Below are 25,696 nucleotides of genomic sequence, written 5' to 3' on the forward strand. Positions count from 1 at the left end.
TCCAGATTAAAACATCAAACCAAGTTACATGCTAAATCAGCTATCTATCTATCTATCTATCTATCTATCTATCTATCTATCTATCTATCTATCTATCTATCTATCTATCTATCTATCTATATATAGATATATATATAATAACTCGATATGCATTTGTGTAATGGTTTGTTTACATTGTAAAGTGGTAACTGACCCAGAGCTGCATTAAGTCATATTGTTTATTCTTCTTTCGTTTTGTTGCTTGTCTTTTACTACTGTATGACATGACTGTGTTTATTTAATAAAATTTTTGTAACATTAAAAGGTTGTAAAGACCGGGAATAAGACGTTTGGACGTTTATTGTGAAATTCCTAATCGGAAGCTGAGCTCGTTCTTCTGACGCGCTAACTGTGCGTCATGTCTCAACGAGCTGCTTGTGTTGTGTTAGAGCGGCTAGCTGCGATTTAAACATATTTGTATGTTTTTAGCATCAGCCTTGCCTCGTTTAACTCCTCAAACAAGGTGAGTACTACAGATATTTGTGATATTTAAATGTAAAATGACTATTTTAGAGATGCTCGTGAAGGCTACTGTATTTTGAAGCTATCGCCACCCGCGAAGTTTCATTCATTAACCTAAAAAGTTGCTAAAACTAACAAATAATAAGCCTAACAGCCATGAGGTTACTCATAAGTCAAAACCCGACGCACCTGATTTAGGGTCTGCTGTCTTCTAGCCCATTTAAAGGTTTGTACAGGTGCTGGAAGCCCTACGGTTTTTACAATTGATGCTCATACTTAATGATTAGTTTACATATTTATTGCCGTTTGCACAGATACAAGACAGTAAAGGCACGTTGGAATTTTTGTGTATTAACTTATAAATTCAAGGGGAAACAAGACTGAAAAAAATGCGTAATTATACGAATACAGGTCCTTCTCAAAATATTAGCATATTGTGATAAAGTTCATTATTTTCCATAATGTCATGATGAAAATTTAACATTCATATATTTTAGATTCATTGCACACTAACTGAAATATTTCAGGTCTTTTATTGTCTTAATACGGATGATTGTGGCATACAGCTCATGAAAACCCAAAATTCCTATCTCACAAAATTAGCATATCATTAAAAGGGTCTCTAAACGAGCTATGAACCTAATCATCTGAATCAACGAGTTAACTCTAAACACCTGCAAAAGATTCCTGAGGCCTTTAAAACTCCCAGCCTGGTTCATCACTCAAAACCCCAATCATGGGTAAGACTGCCGACCTGACTGCTGTCCAGAAGGCCACTATTGACACCCTCAAGCAAGAGGGTAAGACACAGAAAGAAATTTCTGAACAAATAGGCTGTTCCCAGAGTGCTGTATCAAGGCACCTCAGTGGGAAGTCTGTGGGAAGGAAAAAGTGTGGCAGAAAACGCTGCACAACGAGAAGAGGTGACCGGACCCTGAGGAAGATTGTGGAGAAGGGCCGATTCCAGACCTTGGGGGACCTGCGGAAGCAGTGGACTGAGTCTGGAGTAGAAACATCCAGAGCCACCGTGCACAGGCGTGCGCAGGAAATGGGCTACAGGTGCCGCATTCCCCAGGTCAAGCCACTTTTGAACCAGAAACAGCAGCAGAAGCGCCTGACCTGGGCTACAGAGAAGCAGCACTGGACTGTTGCTCAGTGGTCCAAAGTACTTTTTTCAGATGAAAGCAAATTCTGCATGTCATTCGGAAATCAAGGTGCCAGAGTCTGGAGGAAGACTGGGGAGAAGGAAATGCCAAAATGCCAGAAGTCCAGTGTCAAGTACCCACAGTCAGTGATGGTCTGGGGTGCCGTGTCAGCTGCTGGTGTTGGTCCACTGTGTTTTATCAAGGGCAGGGTCAATGCAGCTAGCTATCAGGAGATTTTGGAGCACTTCATGCTTCCATCTGCTGAAAAGCTTTATGGAGATGAAGATTTCATTTTTCAGCACGACCTGGCACCTGCTCACAGTGCCAAAACCACTGGTAAATGGTTTACTGACCATGGTATCACTGTGCTCAATTGGCCTGCCAACTCTCCTGACCTGAACCCCATAGAGAATCTGTGGGATATTGTGAAGAGAACGTTGAGAGACTCAAGACCCAACACTCTGGATGAGCTAAAGGCCGCTATCGAAGCATCCTGGGCCTCCATAAGACCTCAGCAGTGCCACAGGCTGATTGCCTCCATGCCACGCCGCATTGAAGCAGTCATTTCTGCAAAAGGATTCCCGACCAAGTATTGAGTGCATAACTGTACATGATTATTTGAAGGTTGACGTTTTTTGTATTAAAAACACTTTTCTTTTATTGGTTGGATGAAATATGCTAATTTTGTGAGATTGGAATTTTGGGTTTTTATGAGCTGTATGCCAAAATCATCCGTATTAAGACAATAAAAGACCTGAAATATTTCAGTTAGTGTGCAATGAATTTAAAATATATGAATGTTAAATTTTCATCATTACATTATGGAAAATAATGAACTTTATCACAATATGCTAATATTTTGAGAAGGACCTCTATTTTGTGAAGCCCACTAGTTTCTCCAGTAGCAAATATCTACACAACATGATGCTGCCATACCCGTTCTTCACAGCTGGGATGGAGTTCTCTGGCTTTTCCTTTTTCATTCAACTAGAACAATGGTTGTTTTGGCCTTAACACCTTAAATTAGGAATCATTAAACCACACAATATGTCTCTAAAAACAGACCTGTGTCATTGAGTGTGTTTAAAAACTGTATTCTGTTTTTTTGTGGTGCTTTTTGTATATATATATAATATGCTAATATTTTGAGAAGGACCTGTACACAGATTGTGTGCTGACCAGCTGTATTATGTATTGCGCAGAATGGATGGAAGACAGAATGATCATATTATTGCGCAACCATGTCAGACAGTAGGTCATGGTGATATGAATGTGGCATAGCGTTTAGACATGTAAAGTATTTAGCTGTTCACTGAGTCTGTGATTTCTGAAGTTCTTCCCCCCCTTAATGTCCTGTGAAATCAGTCTGACAACAGAAAGAAAGAAGCTGTGATGGAATGGGGCCTTGTGAGTGAGGATACTCTCTGGCCTGTGATGTTTTAGGTCATATGCAGAGTCCCTCCACCTAAACGGAGCATGGTCCGGATGTTGTTTGTCCCTGAGAATACTTTGTGTTTTCCTCCTGCACTGCTCCTCCTGAAATCTATCTATACTGAACATCAGGTCATTGTCCTCACAATAGAGTAGGATCCTGTGGACCAGTCCCCTTTATGCTGACTCATCCCTCAGTTTAATAAGACCATTTTAAGATCATATTTGACACATTATGCTATGAGGATAGTGCACTTTCATTACATGGCATACAGAGAAGTTTAGAGACCACTATACCTTTACTTCTGGCTTCTAACATTGTTTTTGTATTAAAGCACAACGGTGCAGTCCCACCCAAAACATGATGAGCACAGAGAAGGAAGCAGGGGGTGATGGGCCAGTGAAACCCAGAGACAGCAACAAGGAGACAGAAAAAAAGAAGAGATCCCGTGTCAAACAGCTGCTCAGCGACATTAAGAGGCAGGTGGAGTTCTGGTTCGGAGACGTCAACCTGCACAAGGACCGCTTTCTGAAAAAGCTCATCGACGAGTCTGAAAATGGATGTAAGGTTCTAGTAGCGAGGCACAAAAGGTAAACATAGAATTAAATGCACATTAAACGTTGTACCTCACGTCTTTTTGTTACAGATGTTGACATATCTGTGCTGGCGAGTTTCAGCCGCATGAAGAAGCTGACGGCTGACACTAAGCTGATTGCTAGAGCCCTGAGGAATTCATCCGTAGTCCAGGTACTCCAAACAAAACAGCTTTTGCTGCAAATAATTGTATCATAATTTTCACTGTTTGTCTAATTTGAGCTCCATGGGCTTAAACGTTATGTCAGTGACATAAAAACATCTTATTTCTTTGTGTTTCAGATTGACCTCGAAGGAACTAAAATAAGGCGTCAATATCCGCTTGGAAACCCACCAAATAACATCGACAGTCGGACAGTCTATGTGGTAAAACACAGTTTCTTCCTAAGTGTTTACTAACCTGTCAGATTGCATAATTAACATGATTCGTTTCTACCTGTGTGTCCTAAAAAATTGTAGTAATAACATAATGGTGTGTTTTTGTTTGTTAGCTTTTCTTTTACATTTAATTTCTGTCTCATCCTATCAATCTCCTAATGTCTCTTCCCCTTTAAGGAACTCTTACCCAAGGACGTGACCCACAGCTGGATCGAAAGAGTTTTCACAAAATGTGGGAATGTGGTTTACGTCAGCATTCCCAGATACAGGAACACCAGTGACTCTAAAGGGTTCGCCTTTGTTGAGTTTGAGAAAGAGGAAGAAGCTCAGAAAGCTATTGAGGTGATTTTAAATATGGTTGGAAATATAGAATGTTGTCATTAGTTTAGGGTTAGGGTTATTTAAAAACAGGAAAGACCTACATTAAATAACATTTACAAAGTACATTTTCATCTTTTGTCCTTTGAGGATGAAAACAGTACCGGTTAAATAATTATGCTGTATTGTGATTGAAGTTTTGGTTTTCCAGTATTCAGATTTTCAAGTCTTTCGTATATAAATGTAAAGTTGAACGTGAAAAAATATTCTAAATACGATAGCGCAGTCTGCTCTACATCCGGCTCTAATCACACCATAGAAAATTATATGTATTAAAATACAAATATGTTCAACAGCTTTTTTCCCAGGTAAATAATCCATATTTCTTCAAAGAAGGGCAGTGATGGTATGTTTTCAGTTTTTTGCCAAAAAACATTTAAAAGAAAACATAATATGCTTTTAAACTCTTCATTTTTACACTTAAATCGTTAAAACACTTCACACCCCGTCCATCTCCAGGTCAAAGAACGCTCCGCTCTACTCTGTTCAGCCATTTTCATAGTTTTTAGCAGAGATACAATTATCAAGCGCCACAGAAACAAGACAAAAACAGCAAAAACAATGCTAAACTGTTTATGTAATAATACTAATCAAAACATGCAGTACGATTATGTCCTCAAGGAGCTAAAAGCAGCACACAGCGCTAACATAAGCAGAAGACACGATGCTACTGCTATCAAAACAATGGCCAGGACGTCATGAATTCATGTCTAAAATAATGTTTGTTGTCATTTTAGCCTTATTTGCAGCTTTCTGCTTTGCTGCCTCCATCGCTTCCATAAACAGAAGGAACCGACCCCTTAATCAGATGAAATCTTACAGCAAATCCTTGATACTGGCGGATGGTGCTGAAGACTCTCGTCCTTGAATTCAGGAAGATGGGACTTTCCCCACTAATGTGGGAACATTTCCATGAAAAATAAAATTTAACCAGGTCCTTTGAAGAGGTTCTGATGCTGGAGGACGGTGTAATGATTTGTGGGGGTTAATACAACCGAACCGAACATATCTTCTTTCAGCTACGGCATACTTGAGTTTGGACTGAGATTGCAGTGAGAAATAAAAATGGCGGATACATGAAATTGTTTGCCAGAAGTCCATGATGTTATTTAGCTGTTGTGCAGAAAACAATGTAACGTAAAAGGTCAAAACACATAACAGAAGATAGAGAAATCTAAACTTACTGAAAAATACGACCCAAACAGAATATAAAGATATCTCCGCAACACCTGGAGAGACTAAATTCAACTTTTCTGCACTCATACAGACTCCCAAGTACACAGGAACATTTATTTAAAGGCTAAAAAAGTTTGCACGATATGTCCTCTTCAAAGTTTGTTTATATGTTACTTTAATGGGCTTTAAAGTTCTTTTGCGTTCAACCTGTACTGCAATATGTCATCTGTGACATCATCTGCGCATTAACATACAAACATGGTGACTCTAATGTTAAATTATTGCTAATATATCTCAAACTATATAGATTCACACTTTTTTCTGTTGCATTTTACTTGATATGGAGTGGTGGGTCAATTATTACGCCTTAAATATTTCAATTGTGGCAGCCACACCGATCCGTCTGTCGATCTCCCGCTCCATTCTTCCCTCACTTGTGAACAAGACCCCGAGATACTTAAACTCCTCCACTTGAGGCAGGAACTCCCCTCCAACCTGAAGAGGACAAGCCACCCTTTTCCGGTCGAGAACCATGGCCTCGGACTTGGAGGAGCTGATCTTCATCCCAGCCGCTTCACACTCAGCTGCGATCCGCCCCAGTGCATGCTGTAGGTCTTGGCTAGAGGGGGCCAGCAGGACCACGTCATCTGCAAAAAGAAGAGACAAAATCCTCTGGTCCCCAAACCAGACCCCCTCCGGCCCTTGGCTGCGTCTAGAAATCCTGTCCATAAAAGTTATGAACGGAACCGGTGACAAAGGGCAGCCCTGCCGGAGTCCAACATGCACTGGGAACAGGTCCGACTTAGTGCCGGCAATGCGGACCAAACTCCTGCTCCGCTTGTACAGAGATCGGATGGCCCCTAATAAAGGGCCCCCGATTCCATACTCCTGGAGCACCCCCCACAGGGCATCACGAGGGACACAGTCGAATGCTTTCTCCAGGTCCACAAAACACATGTGGACCAGTTGGGCAAACTCCCATGAACCCTCAAGTACCCTGTAGAGGGTATAGAGCTGGTCCAGTGTTCCACGGGCGGGACGAAAACCACACTGCTCCTCCTGAAGCCGGGGTTCGACTATCGGTCGGACTCTCCTCTCCAATACCCTGGCGTAGGCCTTACCAGGGAGGCTGAGGAGTGTGGTCCCCCTGTAGTTGGAACACACCCTCCGGTCACCCTTCTTATGAAGGGGGACCACCACCCCAGTTTGCCAATCCAAAGGCACTGTCCCCGTCCGCCACGCAATGTTGAAGAGGCGTGTCAACAATGACAGCCCCACAACATCCAGAGACTTGAGGTACTCATGGCGGATCTCATCCAACCCCGAAGCCTTGCCACCACGGAGCTTTTTAACCACCTCGGTGACTTCAGCCTGGGTGATGAAAGAGTCCAACCCCGAGTCCCCAGCCTCTGTTTCCACCAGGGAATGCGTGATGGCAGGATTGAGGAGATCCTCGAAGTACTCCTTCCACCGGCCGATAATGTCCCCAGTCGAGGTCAGCAGCTCCCCACCCCCACTATAAACAGTGTTGGTGAAGCACTGCTTTCCCCTCCTGAGGCGCCAGACGGTTTGCCATAATCGCTTCGGGGCCAACCGGTAGTCCTTCTCCATGGCCTCACCGAACTCCTCCCAGGTCCAAGTTTTTGCCTCTGCCACCGCCCGGGCCGCGGCACGCTTGGCCCCACGGTACCCGTCAGCCGCCTCAGGAGTCCCACAAGCCAACCACAGCCGATAGGACTCCTTCTTCAGCTTGATAGCATCCCTTACTGCCGGTGTCCACCACCGGGTTCGGGGATTGCCGCCGCGACAGGCACCGCAGACCTTACGGCCGCAGCTACGGGCAGCAGCATCGACAATAGATGTGGAGAACATGGTCCATTCGGACTCTATGTCTCCAACATCCCTCGGAATCTGGTCAAAGCTCTCCCGGAGGTGAGAGTTGAATACATCCCAGGCTGAGGGCTCCGCCAGACGTTCCCAGCAGACCCTCACTATGCGCTTGGGCCTGCCAAGTCTGTCCGGTTTTCTCCTCCTCCAGCGGATCCAACTCACCACCAGGTGGTGATCAGTGGACGCAGTAATGGGGGCGCTGTGCCGGTCCGTTGTGGTGAAGAGAGAGCTGAGCCGAAAAGCAAAGCTTTCGATTTACCGGTCTGTTTACGTTCCTACCCTCACCTATGGCCATGAACTTTGGGTCATGAACGAAAGAACGAGATCCCAGATACAAGTGGCTGAAATGAGCTTCCTCCGTAGGGTGGCCGGGCACTCCCTTAGAGATAGGGTGAGGAGCTCGGCCATCCGGGAGGGGCTCGGAGTAGAGCTGCTGCTTCTCCACATCGAGAGGAGCCAGTTGAGGTGGCTCGGGCATCTATACCGGATGCCTCCTGGACGCCTTCCTCGGGAGGTGTTCCAGGCACGTCCCACCAGGAGGAGGCCCAGGGGACGGCCCAGGACACGCTGGAGGGACTATGTTTCTCGGCTGGCCTGGGAACGCCTTGGGCTCCCCCTGGAGGAGCTGGAGGAGGTGTCTGGGGGGAGAGGGACGTCTGGGTGTCTCTGCTGAGTCTGCTGCCCCCGCGACCCGGTCCCGGATAAAGCGGAAGACTACGAGTACGAGTATTTCAATTGTATGACTTCCAGCCAATATTTGTTCCCTTAGAAAAGATCGTGCATTCTTTGAGACATTAAGATGATAATAGGAAACTCTGAGCCATGTAAAAACATCACTCATGAAGGTTGTGTCACACAGACAAGAAGCTATATGCTAAATTTTCTGTTCTGTAACAGATGTTGAACAATCCTCCTGAAGACGCTCCAAGGAAACCAGGGATTTTCCCCAAAACATTAAGTAGGAAGCCAATTCCTTTTCCTGTGGACAATCCACAGTCACGTAAGTTCAAGTGTTAAATTTTTCCAAACATAACATTAACCCTAAAGCTACTTTCATCACTCCTACTGGGTGTTTATGCCCTGTAGGGGAAGAGGAGAAGAAAAAGCGAAAGAAGAAAAAAAAGAAGGATGGAGCTGCAGCAGTAAAAACATCGGCAGAAAAGGTCCAAGAGGTCGCCATGGAAGCAGAACCATCAGAACAGAAGAAGAAGCATCTGACAGCAGATTGCGACCCAGAGACCACCAGTACAGAGAAGACACCGGGAAAGTTATCGTTGAAGAAGCGGCGCCGGTCAAAGACTGGGGAGGGATCAGAAAGTGATGTTCCTTCTAAGATTAGGAGAACCAGTGAAAGTGAAACCGGAGAAAAGGAGAAAGATGAAGCCAACATGAGTAAGTTCGCGCTTATTTTCATTTCCCGTGTACCCTATGTATGAAATTATTGGGCAACTAAAATTCCCCCAAAAGTACTTTGAATGTTATGCTTGTTATGCTGTTGATTTTAGTCGCTGCCACCTTCACACCGCCAGGTTCTTCAACTGTCGCCGAGTACAGGCGGGGAGGGGAGGCAGTCAGGACACATTAGCATTGAAACTCTCTTACATATTACTGTACTTCTCAATACATTTGAATATCATCAAAAAGTGGATTTATTTCAGTAACTGAACTCAAAGGTGATACTTGTAGACTCGGAGTGATATGTTTCAACCATAACATAACATTTTATATTAAAAATCCTTCTTTTATTAATCTCATGTAATGTTCAAATGTTCTGAGGATCACAATTTGGGGTCATTAGCCGAAGGCCACAATGATGAGTTTAACGGAAATAAACTTTAACAATGTGTTTGCAATGAATCTATAGAATGTGAGTTTGACTTTGAATTGAACTACTGAGATAAATATAGTCTAACACATGTAGCGCATTTAAAAACGGCAAGTTTACCTAAAGTTCTGCATAAAAATAAGACAAATGAAAGACATAAAAAAGAAATAAAATAGAACAAGCACAACACAAAGGAGCATGGCAACTCACAGGGAGCCAAACGCTGTTGAAAAAAATGACGTGTTTTTAAAGGAGACCTAAAAACAGGATATAAAGATTCCTGTCTAATATTTAAGACCAATGTATTCCAAGTGTTGGAAAACCACACCAGGAAAAAGCTCGATCTCCTCCCAAGTTTCAGGCTAGTCTTTGGGACAACTAAAAGCAGCAGGTCAGCTGATCTAAGGGCCCACGAAGGAAGATCAGGCAGAGGAGCAAGACCATTTAGGCATTTATAAAATCCAACATTAGGATTTAAAATTAGTTCTGGGATACCCAGGTAGCCAATGAAGGCTGGACAAGATGGGTACAAATTTGGGAAAAACATAAATTTATAAAAAGTTAAAACTGATTTTTTAGGCCCTACAGTTATTTTGTTCTTTAAGTGTCATAAATCCAAACTTGTTCAAATCCAAACTCAAGAAAGTTTGATGATCATGATTTTGATACTGGTTAAAATAGTCGTGATTCTACCTTTGAATGTAATCAAGCAGCCCTGATTAATTGTTCATTTGTTGGAAAATCTGCTGTGAGGAATGGGAGTCCACTGTTAACTCGGTAGTCCACATCATCATACTTCCTCCACCATGCTGATGCTGGGGTTTAAAGTGCTGCTTTATCTGGCAACGCCCTACCTATCGCTGCCTCTAAGCGTCCGTCTGTGAATCCTGTTCATTATCGGTACCTTTTCAGCTTTGTTTCTTTGTTTTTGTCCTTCTAGATATTCCGAGTACGGTCTTGAACCACTCAGGAGTAGCTGGTTTCTAGTAGCTTTATATTTAAAATTCCCCAAAACTATATTTTAGTGGTCAGGCCTATAAAGCGATGTCCTGAAGGAAAATATATTAAATTTCTGACCTTTCTGGCTTTTTGTTTGTTTGTTTTTTTATTAAAAAAGCTGCTGCTTGATTCTCCACTTTACCACAAATGTTTGACTTTGAACCACATCCTCTCTCATAACACAAAGGAGTATTACCTGAAAACAATAGAGTCTAGTAAATGTATTCTGTTAGAAAATGAAAAGTGAATTCTGCAATGGTGAAATGTTGAAATTGCTTCCCAACATGCCCGTGGTTTACAGCAGGAAAACAGGTTGATTATTATCTGTGTTATTCCCCCTTATAGATCTGCCCAATAAAATGGACACAGAGGGAAACGCTGAGAAGGGGAAAGAAAACAGAGATGACACGACTGTCAAGGCAAAGAGGAAGAGAAAAAAGAAACACAAGGAGAAGCTAAAAGTTGGCGAGGAAGTCATCCCATTACGTGTTCTATCAAAGTAGGTCCTTATATCCCTTATTTTACCCATTACATCAACACAGATTCAGTAATTGGTGAAAACCCCTGCAGCATTTCTTCACATCGTTGAGTTTTTTTTTTAAGTTCTCTTTGTCTCTGCTCAAAGGAAGGAGTGGCTTCAGCTGAAAGAGGAGTACCTGGTCCTGCAGAAGCGCAGCATGGCGTCCCTCAAGAAGTGCATCAACAAGATTAATCACAAGGAGGATGACGTTACTCAAGATAGAAACGGTGATTTCGGGGTTTAGACTGACTGTTTTGAAACTGTCTTTCAGACCATGTTAACAAAGTGCATAAAACCCAATGAAATTTCTACTCTGCTTGTGTTTCAAAGATCATTTCCACATTCGCAGGAATAGCAGAAGTTAGTAGGCTGGCGCGTGTTTAAAAAAATATAAACTCACGGTGTTAGGAGTGCTGCAATTTATAAATATCCAGCCAGAAACAAGGTCTTTTTCTGGAATGTTTACACCTCTTTTAGTGTCAAAAAATGTCTTCAAAAACAAGCTTCCCTGATATCTGAAAATATGCTTTATGGCTGAATGGTGTATTTTTCTTTCATTTTTCAGTTGATTTGAGCAGCACAGCTGAAAAAGAAACCAAACAGGGTCCTCAGTTTGTCAGTGGCGTCATCATGAAGATTACAGACAGCAAACCGTTACCAGCGAGGAAGATCATCAAAGTACAGTATACCTCAGTGATTTCAATAAACTCTTAAAGTCATAAAAAACCGAATGATTAACTTACTGGATTAGAATCACTTTTTACACTTCATGCAAATGCTCTTCAATAAATTAGAACATACTGTCAAAGCTAAGGTATTTCAGTAATTCATTTAAAGTAGAGACGTTTATAAATTTATACTAAGCGATATATTGCAAACATTCATTTCTTTTAGTTTCGATGATTACGGCTGACGGATAATAAGAACGCCCAGAAAAATAAAGTATTACACAAGACTATTAAAAAAACTGGATTTTTACTCAGAAATGTCGGCCTGCTGAAAAAGGATGTCCATGTAATGACCAGTATATGCGCTCAATACTTGGTCTGGGCTTCTTCTTTTATGAATTACTGCATGTATGCAGCATGGTATGGATGCAGTCAGCCTGTAGCACTGCTGACATATCTTGGAAGCCCCTAGCAGCTATACAACCCGTCAGATCGTCTGCTTTGTTTGTCTAGTGAATAGGCTTTGGTTCACAATACTGTCGAGATTGTTCCCGTTTCTTTTTCCTACCACACTTTTTCCTTCCACTCAACTTTCCATTAATATATTTGTCTACAGCACTCTGCAAACGGCTAGTTTCTTTAGCAATGACTTCTTGTGGCTTACCCTCCTTGTGGAGGGTGTCGATAACTGTCTACTGGACAACAGTCATGTCAGTAGTCTTCTTTGGGTGTCTAAAGCATAACGTATCAATTTCTTTACGTTTTATTTCATATTTCAATTTTGTGAGAAAGTGAATTTTGATGTTTCGTGAGCTGTGAGCCCGGTGAGCCACAATCATTAAAAGTAATGTAATTATACAGTCGAAATATATGACTTTGTCTAAAAAAGCTTTATAAAATAGGAGTTTCCCGTTTTGAAATAATTAATTGAAATAAATTCACTTTTGATTATCCTATTTACGAGATGCACTTGTGTAGTGTTATTCTATCTCTTCTGTTAATGTTTGCACAGGATGCTCTGTCCAAAGTATCTCCAGTTGCTTATATTGACATCCTGGAAGGAGACGTTGAAGGCCACATCCGTTTCAACACCCCGGAGGACGCTACAGCCGTCAGCGGCGCTAGAGAGCAGCTGCTGAAAGAACACAGCTGGAAGCTGGAGATTCTTAAAGGTAGGAACGTTTTCAGCATATGAAGAGAGACAAATTTCCTATTATACTGTTCATGTGTTTGTAGACATACCTTGTTCTGAAACGCAAACCACAATGGTCTTACTCATTTTTGATGCTTGGTTGAATCTTATGTAAAAGGTGACCACGAGCAGCGGTACTGGCAGAAGATTTTAGTGGACCGCCAGGTCAAACTGAATCGTCCCAGGGAGAAGAAGCGAGGCACAGAAAAGGTGAAGCCAAAGAACTATTTTCCTACAATAAAATGTCCTCGCAACATTTCATATTTAACAAATGATTTGTTCTGTTTTTGGTTGATTCAGATGAGTGCAGCCATCAACAGCCAGAAAGAGATTTTATGTAATAGAGCAGCACAGAGTAGTGCGTAATTGCCAAGTGGAAGGAAAAAGGACACATGGTTTTCAAATACTTGGGAGAAAACTAAAAATCTGCCAGATAGTTGCAAACATTTGTATTTAGTCCTCTTCTCTCTGAGACCCTTTGAAAACACATCCGCAACAAACTGCCTGCAGAAGTCATCTAACCATTAAATCTGACTCAACATGTTTATAATTTAATGTTAGTAGAAACCCAGCATTTCTGTGAAAGCCTCAGAGGTTCACTAGAGAACATTAGTGAACAAACAGCCTCATGAAGAACAAGGAACAGGGAGAAAGCTCTGTCCAATCCATCGTCTGAAAATGGAAAGCAGAAGACACAACTGGGAACCTACTGAGACATGGCCGTCCACCTAAACCGACAGGCTGGGCAAGGAGAGCAATAATCAGAGAAGTAGCCGTAAGTTGATGGTAACTTTGGAGTAGCTGCAGGGATTCACGGCTCGGGTGGAAGAATCTGTTGACAGGTTAGGGAAGCGGATGAGAGTTGATGGGAAGATGGATGGAGGTAAATGGAGGAAAATCCTGAGTTAAAATTAGACCGAATCTTCTGTTGCAGCAAATCGACGGCCCTGGGATGGTTTAGGTCAAAGTATGTACTCCTGTTAGAACGGCCTAGTCAAAACCCAGATGTAAATGTAACTGAAAATCTGTGGCAAGACCTGAAAGCTTGTGTTCGCAGAGAAGCTCCATCAAATCTGACTGAGCTTGAGCTGACTGGAGAAGAACAAAGTGTTGACGGTAGTACACTGAACAGAAATATCTAATATAAGACAAATCTTTTAGATTTGTATTTGTAAAACAATTCGAAGATCATTTATAATTTTCCTTCTGCTCCTTCAATCATGCAGTGGTTTGTGTCGGTCAGCTACAAAAACATCCCAAATGAAAACCACACAACCAATTTGTGGCAACTGTTCCTCGATTTTCATTTTTCCAAGTTGTAGGATTTCGGTTCCACGCAGTAAATCACATGCATCCATCCTACAAGCAGCGCAGCTCCCAGTTATTTAATCTGATGTCGCATTTCATTTTCTTGTCACTTTTCAGCTCATATCCAAAGCCGAGAAAATCATCATCGCCCGAACCAAGGAGGCCCATAAGCACATCCGATTTGAAGAAGACTGACTTCCCCAAGGTTAACCACTCCAAGTGTTCCCCTATGGGATGAGTTCTTGGCTGAAGTAGATTAGTCCATTGTGTCATTATTGTGGTTGCACTGGAGCCACTGTCATAACCCAGGATGCTGCTTGAGTTAAAGATGTTTCTGAAACTTTCTTATCAATATTATTTCAGTGTTTTTGACAAGCAGTCCAGTAGAGGTGTACATATTGTTTTTAAGGAACTTCTCCAGTAAATACGTGGTTGAGTCGACGCCTGCTTTTTAATAAAAATGTAATTTCATGATTAACGTTTCTGGTTTGGTATATTTTTAGTTGTGCTCAAAAAGATCTTAATTTAGTGGTAAAATTGTGTTTAATTGTTCTATGGGAGATGTAACCAGGATCAGAGTTTGCAGACTTAAATCCGTTTCTGCCATGCACATGATGGCATTCACTGAAATTGGCCTTTCCTGAAAACTAAGCAAGTAAAAAAGCGTTAAAATAAGTAAACGTTTGGTAAAGAGATGATACTTTAAAATCTCCCAGTTCTACATTTAGGACTTCTGTAGAACACACTTTGTTTTCATTTTCAAAATACTGTAAATGAAATGCAGGCAGTGTAGGTGAGACAAGAGGTGTAAAAATAAACTCCAATATCACTTGCTTATTTTGCACATTTATCGTTCCAAAGGTAGAAGGTACCAGAGGTTAGGTGTGGCTCAGTGAACACCAGCTCATTTCTTCCATCAACGGGCCGGACCAGACCATACAGGATGAGCATTTAAAGGCAGGGAACCCCAGGTTCCCAGCAGGATTTTGATTCCTCTCCATGCCGTCACAGCAGCCCTTGCTGGCTGCTCTCCTGATCCTTTTTGAATGTGGGGTCTTTGTCTCAGAAGATGTGTCGTTGCAGGACCACTCCAGGGCTTTTCTAACCTCTTGAGATTCTGGTTTTTTCTCATGAATTTTCCTTGTGGACAGATTTTTTTGGAAGCCTTGGCAGTATGGTTCTTTATATTTTGGGATGTGGAACGTCCTTACTGCTGGTGGGTTGAGATCCTCTGTTCCAATTGACCAGGTCTCGAATTGCTGGAAGAAGTCAAGATGTTCTTGGTTTGGAGCATAAGTCTCTGGCAGCACTTCGCGACTCTGATTGAAGACCTTGTTACGCCTGGGCTGCACTGGGTGAGGGACATAATCCCTTCTATAGGTGGTGATGCTCTCGAAAGGTTTTCGCTGTTCGTTCGCTGCAGAGTTGTTCTTTCCTCCTTTAGAACGGCCTGTCTCACTTAACCAGTTGTCAATTCTTATGCTGTCTTTCGGTCGAAAAGGCTGCAGCTTGTCTGGTATCCAAGCTTGGAAATCATCTGGAAGACATGAGTGTAATGCTAATCAAGCTGGAATAATTAGCTGTTCTGCACGTGTGAGGATGAGGATTGACCGGTTGCTTACTTTGGTACACAGTTGTGTAGTCCGTCTCGCACACAGTCTTGGTCACTGTGGTGTGTGTAAGCTTCCCTGCAGTTCCAGTTTGATTTTTAGGTGGGACTGGTGGCCTTCCAGACTTTGGTGGATTGCTTGTTTGTTGTTTGAAGATTTGCTTCCGTCTGAAATGCAACGCACAATATTTTGAGTTTTTTTTTCAGTTAAAAATATTTCGCTTATACAGTGTTTGGTCTTAGAAGTATTTGCTGCGTTGTAAATTTAATCTTCATTTGCCTAGACAGTGGGGGAAATAAACACTCGATCCATGGCAGATTATTAAAAATGTTTGCTTAGTTCTAAATAAATGAACAGAAAGTCTCTACAGTGCTGTGTAATACTATTTCATTTATTAAGTTTCACTTTAATTTATTAAGGGGAAAAAAAAAAAAGCTATTCCATCCAACCGGTCCCTATGTGAAAAGTAATTCTCCCCTAAACCTAACAATTGGTGCCTCCGTCGGCAACATTAACTGCCATCTAGCATTTGTAGTGACTAACGGTGACTAAACCTAATATGAGAGCAAGAGTCTGCACACTGGGTCTGTTTGTCTGGTGTAGGATGTTAATAGTGGGGCTGATCCCTCACCTTTCCTATGATCATCGCCAAACCCATGAGGTGAATTCTTGAGTCACACACCAGTCTGATGGTGGTTGTTTTTTTTTATACTTCCTATATTTTTGAATAACAACACTAACCCATATCACATTCTCAACATGCTTCTTGGTGGTGGTCTTTGATTTTTTGCCCCATGTTGTCCTCTGACAACTCTGGTTTTGTCCATGAGGGTCGAGAGGTTAGAATGGAAGCAATTGATGGTGCAGACAGGTGTGTTTTTTACACATAAGTTAGGATATTTAATTAATTGACTGATCTGTGCGCTGCATGGAAGCTAAAACTCATGATTTGTCAGTAGGTCAAACACATTTTTCCCCAACTGTATGTTCCTGATCATTGTTGACCATTCAAGTGTGTCTAATAGGTAAGGACCTCTTCAGTAAGTGAGTTTAAAACATTCCAACCCACATCACATCTTTGACATTTTGATAAGAAGTTTGTAACCTGAACAAAGCGATATTGGCACCCGTGCCCCTTTGTTGGTGGCAAAGGTTCTTCTGTTTTGAGGTGAACGTGATGGTGGTGTACTTCCTGGGAAGTCGGAAACTGGCCTGGTACTCTGTGAACATGGCGGCACCAGTTTGGACCAGTTTGCAAGTCAAGGCACCAATGAGACACTTGGACTTATCCTTGGAGGTACTGATTGTTTTGGAGACGAATGCTGAGAGAAAACAAAGTAATATTACAAAAGAATAAACACATTTTGAGCGTAACAAACTGGTATTTAGTACATTTTACCATTTATTTGGTAATCCTGCACTTACAAGAGAGCTATTTTCTAAAAAAAAAAAAAAAAGTAAACATCTAGATTTTCAATGTTCTAAATCAAATTTGGTGTCTTTTCATAGAAAAAACAAACTACCACAGATGGATGAGCTCACCTTATTAGTTGGCAGTTTCAGGACGGACGTGTTGTTCAGGTCCTTTCTGCTCGGTTCGGCTGTGAAACAGGCCTGCAAACACATGAATTATTGCAGGAACATGATGTGTGCTGAACGACGGTGGAACGGGAGCTTCTAAAAATAAACACGGGTGGATGCTGCGTGATGCGGCGCCCCCGCTGCCCGTGGTGATGCGCTTTTTGGACGCCTTCAGAAGAATCCAAACTCCCGGCGCGGGTTCGATGGAGCAGATGGGCAACTTTTGAAATATATAAAGAAAAGCTCACACGTCATTACGTCACCATCCCTTCGCTTTCTGCTTAAATTGGGTCAGATATTGTACAACGTGACTCTGTTCCAGCAGGACTCCATCTGTCACTTTTTAGTCAGGAAAAAAAAATCGTTTTCCACAAATCTCTGTATTGGAAAAAAATATATATATATATATATGTATTTACCCTAGAATAGTATTTTAAAAGTTAAATAAAAGTGACCTGCTCCGGTAGATAGACGTTAGGAACACGAACGATGAACGCTACGCTGTCTTGGGTCCACTAGATGGCGACAAAACATCAGGTAAAACGTGGGTCATTGGTAACGCTTCCAATTTCTCCATAAAAATAAGTTACAAATCATTTAAACAATAATATCATCAAAAACTTCATTACTTCATTACATACATACACACAGCAAAGATCTTGCTGAGAAATGCATAAAAGGAAGATGCATAAAAATGATTTGACACCACGTCATACTACAAAAGAGCAGTGACAGAAAGAAAAATAAACACCAGTAAACACCAAAGTTCATAGCAAATGTAGTGTAGCGTTCTAGGGCAATTGTTTGTAACGAATTTTTAAAAGTAGAAAGAGGAATGAATTGAGCTTTGGGGTCAGTTGGAGATGATCCCAATCACTTGCAGCTGAACATTTACTCTGTTTATATCTGTTCATTTTAGGGCGTATAGCATAGAGAGAAAAATACTGGTTCTAAAAATATAAAAATATAATATAATAATAAACAGTAGCTTGTTGGTACAGAAATGTCAGCCTTATAAAAAGTATGTCCAAGTACTATGCCGTATCACTCAATATTTAGGGAAGGAAGCACAGGTTACATCAGATTAAACAACTATGCTGTTTTCATCTGGTGTTTCTAATCTCTTGGCCAGTCAAATACAGTGTTACCATCATCATTAAAGCAGCTATTTATACTAATGACAGTGAGCAGATGCCAAGTCCTGCTGGAAAATGAACACATCTTCTACATAAGCTCGTCCGCACAGGGAAGCATGAAGTGCTCAAACATTTCCTGACACCTGCTTTGACTTTGGCTTTAATGAAACATAGTGGACCAACACCACCAGATCACATCATCACTAAATCATTACTGACGGTGGAAATTTCACACTGGACCTCCAGCAGCTTTGATTCTGTACCTCTTCAATCTTTCTCAAGATGCCGGGACCTTGATGCCCAACTAAAATGCAACATTTCCTTTCAGCTAAAAAAGGAATTTTGGACCACTGAGGAACAGTTCAGTTCTTTTCCTGTTTCGCCCGGGTATGATCCCACCCCATGAGTGAAACGGTAGCAGAACTGGAGAGCCCCTTCAGTAACAGACTGCTGCATCCTAGGTGAACAAGGGAGCACTATTGCAGATCCTTCCTCCCAGCAGTGGTTAGACTTGCCTCCCATTTGCCTTTCACTTTGCTGCCGAAACACCTGAATTTCCCCCTTTGGGTCAATAACGGATATTTCTATTCTAATCATGACGCTTCTGACAAGGTCTCTGGTTCAGCAGTGGCTTGACACAAGCAGTGCGACTGGTGTAGCCCCATGTCCTGCGTCTGTGTGTGGTGGCCCTTTAAGCTCTGACCTGAGTTGCAGTCTTTTAAATCTCCTAACTGGGTTTTGCTTTACAATACCTCTTAAGGCTGTGGTTATCACTGCTGGTTGTTGACCTTTTCATACCTCAATTTTTCCATCCACTCATCTTTCTGTAACTTCAATACAACACCCTTATTTAACAATGACCTTTTGTGGTACACCCTCCTTGTGGTGGGTGTCGTTGACTGTCTGTGGGACAACTGTCAAGTAAGTCACCTGGGCCCCCTGAGAAGGCATTTTGGTCAGATGACCACACCACATTAGACTGATTTTGATGGAGAGGAGAAACTCTTCTACGCTAAACTTACCCCTGATGATGGAGCTTTTCACGTTATCTCTAAGACTGAACCCAGACCCCTACTGAGGAGGCAAACTGAATCTGCTTGCATCTGGGATTTCATTTTTGTTTTGGTCAAAATCCATATCTCCTGACCAGAGGTGATGGTCCGAACATAGATCTGTAAATGGAGAGCTTCACTTATTGAATCAGCTCTTTCTTAACCATTGCAGACTAGTGTAGTTCCCACATTACTGCAGACAGGGCCCCAACCCATCTATCTATCTCAAACATCCCTCACAAAAAAGTAACAAAGACAAAGAGGAAGCAGGCCACCATGACCTCAGACTTGGAGGAGCTGACTCTCAATCACGCTTGGCTGTGAATCCCTCCTGTGCACGCTAAAGATGATGCCATTACGACAAGAAACAAAACCTCCACATCTGCAAAAAGCAAAAATGAGACCCTGAGGTTCCAAACCAGACACACTCCTATCCATGACTATTCCTTGAGATCCTGTCTATGAACACCACGACTATGTCCAGCTGACTCAGAGAACAATCCAGGTTTTGTCCCAAGAATGCCTTTGGGAGACAGTGGTAAGCTTTATCGAGATCCACATTAAGACGTATGGACAGGACAATTAAACTTCCACGAGGCCCTCAGCTACTCAGTGCAGGGAGTGATGCCCTGAAAAGTAAAACCTTAGAATAAATGAATAAACCTTTAGAATTAAATTAGTGGGTATTTCCTTACATATTGTGGAATAAATCTTCTATAGAGGAACATCGCTAGACATCAAAGTGTGCTAGGCACAATATGTATAAAATTATTTAAATACAAACATATAACCTAATTATATGGCTTTGTTACCAATGTCAAAACACTTTAAAAAAAAAAAAACTTGACACTGCAAGAAAATACAGCAATATTCAATCAATTAGAATATTATTGAAAAGTTCATTTATTTCAGCAATTCAAGTAACTAGGTGAAACACACAGACCGATGTTTTAAAGCCTTTATTTCTGTTAATTGTGATGATTTTCCACTTACAGCTAATGGAAACACAACATTTAAGATTAGAATATTACATCAGACCAATAAAAAACTTTTAATACAAAATGTTGGTCTTAATGAAAAGTATATTTAATACCTGCTTTGAATCTGACAAATGAGCCTCATCAGAGCCCAGATTCTAATTTATTGAATGTAACTGCAGAAGGGAACGACACTTCTGAAAGAAGAAACCTGTGGTACCTGCTTTCGTACAGATCTAAATCTCAGTCTCTGTCTTGTTCAGTCCAACATGATCTTTTTGTAGAACCACATTCAATAATTCAGAAAATAGATAGACATTTTGGCTGACTTACAGCTTCCAAGTTTGGACATGTGTCTGGAAACGTTTCCAAATGTTTTAATACAACTCGCTCTAGAAATCAATCTCAGCCACACAAACGGTTCTGTGCAGAACTGCTGTCTTTCCATCGTATGTTTTTCTTCCTAACGGTCTGACTTACTTGTAAGCTTTTAAAGTGGATCTGGGCCTTAAGGCACTTTTTGGTTTAACTTTTTGATGAAATTTGATCCGGATATTTTACCGGGGCTCAAAATATATATCTTGGTGCTCATGCCACAATGAAATGGATCTCGCAACATTTACCTGAATTGAGCAGTATCCATGTCTCTGCGGTTTTTTTCTCTCATAGTACCACACCTACCTAACAGAGAATTAGAAGTCTCGAACACTATTTTATGTATCCAAACATAGAGGAATGAAGTCAGGGAAGATACAGACAAACAGAAATGTGAGTTTAAAAAAATATATATGAGCACAATCTGCACAGGGTACCAACTTATTTTATTTTTTTGCTGGATTCTTAAGTATGCACTGATGATTTCAAGACCTCAACCAAGGTAACGCTGAACAATATGATCAGTTTTACCACCACGTCTCCATGGATACAGCGCAAACAGGACCTACCAGTTTAGGACACAAAAGTTTAATAAAAGAAATAGGAGACTCGCAGCCTCAAGGACACTGAGATAGTCACAGAAAGTGTATTGCCTAGAAAAAACATTTTTTGATTTTATCACATGGCCACAAACCTTTGGGTTTTTAGTGGATTTTTTATGATAGAGCAACAGAATGAAGACCAACCCAAACCTGTGTTTCTGAAACATTTAGTTGCAGCTTTAATTATTCACAATGATTAAGTCGCATATTTAAATGAATGTCGTGCTTTAATGATGTAAACATGTTCATTAGATGATTTTGAATGCTTGTACTTGACTGTTACGACCGTAGGTTGTTGTAAGCACGCTTCTTTGTACTTCACTGACTTTATGGGTTATTTTTCTATTTAAAGTAGACTGGATTGCCTGTGATTGGTTGCAGAATGGGCTCATATTCTCTCCTACTTTACGCTGCCTGCTGTTTATGATTGGATTGGTGTTCTGCTCCTCTTTTTAGCCATTTTTCTTGTATCAACTATTAAACTGATACTCTATCCTGGCTGGATCCAAACACATCCAAGCATGTCTATATCAGACTGTTTTGTAGCCTCCCTCTCCTTGCTAACAGCATTCTGCATCTGACTCTAAGGGACTGGGTGTGTTAGGGCTCCTTCGACAGACAGAGCTAAGGATCCTGATTTTTATCCTTAATTATAACTTGAAAGCCCAAAAGCGAGCAAGGGTTGAGCGATGGACGTTTCCTATTGACCCAGTTCGGGGAAAACACACCTTATGGGCTGCTGTGAAAGAGGACAAATTCAGGCTGAAGATTGAACTGAATCCCTTTTCCAAAGATATTCCTTTCTTCTTTGAGATAGACAGAAATTAGATGAAACTTTCTGAGAGCCTGTTGGGCTCAGAGTAACCATTGGAGTTTAATAGTTGAATGAGATTGGTGATTTTTTTCAATAATGTTTACATTTGCACATTACCCTGTACACAATCTCTACTGTGAAACATGATGGTCAATCCTGCAAGAAAACATGTTAGAGGCTGCAAAAGACTTGAGACTGCAGGGGGAGGTTAAATTGTTAGCAAGACAACCTCCCTGTTAGTCTCCTAGTCAAAGTCCAGACCCAAAAAACAATTCAGAATCTTTGGTTAAACTTGAATATCAATATTCAACAACACTCTCCATCTACTCTGATTGAGTTTAAGCAAATTTGTAAAGCAGAATGTGCAAAGAATTGATTTTATAGATGTGTAAAGCTGGTAGAGACACTCCCCAAAAGACTTGCTGTCGTAATTACACCTAAAGGTTGTTTTAAAGGTATTGCCTCAAGCGAGCTGAAAACCAATGTATGTTTTGATTTATTTGTTAGAATTTTGCACAACTCTGTATTGATTTTTCACAAGATTCTTAGATAAAATACAATGAAATGTTTGGTTGTAACGTGACAAAATGTGAAATGTTTAAGAGGCATGGTAACTTTTTGCAAGGCACTATATATTTTTTCCAGGTCTCTCCTGTATGGAGAGTATAGAGGACCAATCCTGACATAATTAATAATAAAAGCAGAAATATATATGTTTTCTTTTTCCTTTTCCTTACACATGCCTTTGTTCTTTTGACATTTCCTCGTCTCTCTTTTTCCTTTACCGTATGCATTTCTGCTTCATTATGCAAATGAGGAGGGCTGCCTTCTTCTCTCCAGCTCCTCTCCTATTGGTCAATATACAGGAAGAAGGAGGATCCATGTGCAGGCCGAGGGTGTGTCCCAATTCAGGGGCTGGATCCTCCCAAGTGCGTACTTGGGGTCCATCATTTCCCATGATTCATTGCGGGTCAAAGCGGTTTGGTCAAACAGGGGCAGCCATGGCGGAACACACTGGCAAAAGCTGAGAGTAAACTGTGAAAAATGACACTTTCTGTGACACAAATGAACTTTTACAATATTTTTAGTGCGGGAATATAACTGTGTAGGCGTGAAAAATCTGCTTGATTTATCAAGACATCGCTTAATTTCAAACGTGCTCCGACGTGTTCAGAGTTTTCCGCTCCCACCTTAGTAACTGCCGGCTCGCCTCGCCAGACCTACCGGCGGTGAGGCGAGCTAGACCCGGTAGAGATCTGACCGGACTATCGGCACTGAGCTCCTGCTGCCAGTCATCACAGTGAACGTTAAACACAAGTGATTTCTAACATTTTATGTTAGTATTATTTTAATGTATTGTGTCATTTGTTCATGTAAGTCGATTTGACATTACAGGTGATATTAAAGTTAACCTGAATAAATGGACAATTTTATGTAATCTAACCGTATCGCTGGAGAGTGTGATTGAGAATAAATAAGCTTTTAAATATTCAATTTTGATGAAGAAATGTGCTATAAGTGTTTTTAAAAGTGTCTTTATAATTCAGCTAGCATTATAATTCGTGATTCCAGGTACAGCTGAAGAGAAATACACTTTCAAATGCAAGCAAATCTCAGTAAAGAAGTGAAAAGTTTGAAAGAGCTTGTTTTAGAAATATTTTAATATGTTCTGCAAATTAAGACAAATGTAAAATTAAAAAAGGCTTTTTTTACACTGATAATAAGCAAGATGTTTTTTTGTTTTTGTTTTTGTTTTTTAGGGACAAAGGAGCAGACGGGTTGTTGTCCTCCTACAGCCTCCTCCACATCTCCTGGTAGCGCCTCCAGGCTCTGGACACTACGCTGACAGACACAGCAAACCTTCTTGCCACAGCTCGCTTTGATGTGCCATCCTGGATGAGCTGCACTACCTGAACCACTTGTGTGGGTTGTAGAGTCCGTCTCATGCTACCACGAGTGTGAAAAGCACCACCAGCATTTTAAAGTGACCAAAACATCAGCCAGAAAGCATAGGAACTGAGAAGTGGTCTGTGGTCCCCACCTGCAGAACCACTCCTTTATTGAGTGAGTCTTGCTAATCACCAAAGATTTCCCCCTGTTGTTTATTCCATTTACACAACAGCTGTGAAACTGATTGTCAATCAGTGTTGCTTCCTAAGTGAACAGTTTGATTTCACAGAAATTTGATTTACTTGGAGATATATTGTGTTGTTTAAGTGCTCCTTTTGTTTTTTTGAGCAGTATATACTGCTCAAAAAAACACTTAAACAACACAATATATATATCTACAGGGGTTGGACAATGAAACTGAAACACCTGGTTTTAGATCACAATAATTTATTAGTATGGTGTAGGGCCTCCTTTTGCGGCCAATACAGCATCAATTCGTCTTGGGAATAACATATACAAGTCCTGCACAGTGGTCAGAGGGATTTTAAGCCATTCTTCTTGCAGGATAGCGGCCAGGTCACTACGTGATACTGGTGGAGGAAAACGTTTCCTGACTCGCTCCTCCAAAACACCCCAAAGTGGCTCAATAATATTTAGATCTGGTGACTGTGCAGGCCATGGGAGATGTTCAACTTCACTTTCATGTTCATCAAACCAATCTTTCACCAGTCTTGCTGTGTGTATTGGTGCATTGTCATCCTGATACACGGCACCGCCTTCAGGATACAATGTTTGAACCATTGGATGCACATGGTCCTCAAGAATGGTTCAGTAGTCCTTGGCAGTGATGCGCCCATCTAGCACAAGTATTGGGCCAAGGGAATGCCATGATATGGCAGCCCAAACCATCACTGATCCACCCCCATGCTTCACTCTGGGCATGCAACAGTCTGGGTGGTACGCTTCTTTGGGGCTTCTCCACACCGTAACTCTCCCGGATGTGGGGAAAACAGTAAAGGTGGACTCATCAGAGAACAGTACATGTTTCACATTGTCCACAGCCCGAGATTTGCGCTCCTTGCACCATTGAAACTGACGTTTGGCATTGAGTGACCAAAGGTTTGGCTATAGCAGCCCGGTCATGTATATTGACCCTGTGGAGCTCCTGACGGACCGTTCTGGTGGAAACAGGAGAGTTGAGGTGCACATTTAATTCTGCCATGATTTGGACAGCCGTGGTTTTATGTTTTTTTGGATACATTCCGGGTTAGCACCCGAACATCCCTTTCAGACAGCTTCCTCTTGCAGACCACCTGTGTGATGCTTCGCTCACCATCCAGAAGGTCTCAGTTGCAGCATCCCATCCAAGTCTCTGACCTTGTGAGAGATTTAGCCACAACGCCAGAGACTTTCTGTTCAGAAAGACATCTGCCTCTTTGTTCTGTTGAAGAGGTTTTTCCAGGAACCGGTCACTCAGGTTGATCCTGCTGTTGCCATTGTAAATATTTGTACATAGTTTTATTTTATGCCTTTTGTCTTGTAATCTTGATCTGTTTGAATGTTATTTTTTCGGCACTAGTGGCCTTTATTTTCCATTTTTTGACAGTAGGTAGACAGGAAAGTGGGGTAGAAAGAGGGGGAGACATTTGGTAA

At 41.5% G+C, this 25,696-nt stretch overlaps 2 protein-coding genes across 2 annotated transcripts; one reads left to right on the top strand and one right to left on the bottom strand.

The window, feature by feature from the left end:
* The first annotated feature begins 348 nt into the window (after positions 1 to 348).
* On the top strand, positions 349 to 14,480 carry larp7 (La ribonucleoprotein 7, transcriptional regulator). Its single transcript, XM_047386813.1, has 13 exons — positions 349 to 502; positions 3,413 to 3,640; positions 3,725 to 3,825; positions 3,955 to 4,038; positions 4,228 to 4,392; positions 8,392 to 8,494; positions 8,581 to 8,886; positions 10,664 to 10,817; positions 10,944 to 11,065; positions 11,404 to 11,516; positions 12,519 to 12,678; positions 12,817 to 12,908; positions 14,124 to 14,480. The coding sequence occupies exons 2-13, from the start codon at positions 3,439 to 3,441 to the stop codon at positions 14,199 to 14,201; spliced, it is 1,680 nt and encodes a 559-aa protein (XP_047242769.1). The 5' UTR covers positions 349 to 502; positions 3,413 to 3,438; the 3' UTR covers positions 14,202 to 14,480.
* Positions 14,481 to 14,835: 355 nt separating this feature from the next.
* Positions 14,836 to 17,348, bottom strand: LOC124881273. Its single transcript, XM_047386814.1, has 4 exons — positions 17,159 to 17,348; positions 16,722 to 16,938; positions 15,629 to 15,783; positions 14,836 to 15,543 (listed from the first exon to the last, which is right to left on the bottom strand). The coding sequence occupies exons 2-4, from the start codon at positions 16,844 to 16,846 to the stop codon at positions 14,885 to 14,887; spliced, it is 939 nt and encodes a 312-aa protein (XP_047242770.1). The 5' UTR covers positions 16,847 to 16,938; positions 17,159 to 17,348; the 3' UTR covers positions 14,836 to 14,884.
* Positions 17,349 to 25,696: the final 8,348 nt, after the last annotated feature.

The sequence above is a fragment of the Girardinichthys multiradiatus genome, chromosome 14 (genome assembly GCF_021462225.1).
Source record: "Girardinichthys multiradiatus isolate DD_20200921_A chromosome 14, DD_fGirMul_XY1, whole genome shotgun sequence".
In the NCBI taxonomy this organism is placed as follows: Eukaryota; Metazoa; Chordata; class Actinopteri; order Cyprinodontiformes; family Goodeidae; genus Girardinichthys; species Girardinichthys multiradiatus.

What these genes read in the sequence shown, in the direction of transcription:
- LOC124881273 (XM_047386814.1), bottom strand. Translation starts at nt 16,846, where the DNA reads ATGTTCACAGAGTACCAGGCCAGTTTCCGACTTCCCAGGAAGTACACC. An exon ending in GCCAATATCGCTTTGTTCAG is followed by an intron (nt 15,784 to 16,721) that starts GTTACAAACTTC and finishes GTTGCATTTCAG; the next exon opens with ACGGAAGCAAATCTTCAAAC. An exon ending in CTACACAACTGTGTACCAAA is followed by an intron (nt 15,544 to 15,628) that starts GTAAGCAACCGG and finishes CATGTCTTCCAG; the next exon opens with ATGATTTCCAAGCTTGGATA.
- larp7 (XM_047386813.1), top strand. Translation starts at nt 3,439, where the DNA reads ATGATGAGCACAGAGAAGGAAGCAGGGGGTGATGGGCCAGTGAAACCC. An exon ending in ACAGTCGGACAGTCTATGTG is followed by an intron (nt 4,039 to 4,227) that starts GTAAAACACAGT and finishes TTCCCCTTTAAG; the next exon opens with GAACTCTTACCCAAGGACGT. An exon ending in AGAAGCGAGGCACAGAAAAG is followed by an intron (nt 12,909 to 14,123) that starts GTGAAGCCAAAG and finishes GTCACTTTTCAG; the next exon opens with CTCATATCCAAAGCCGAGAA.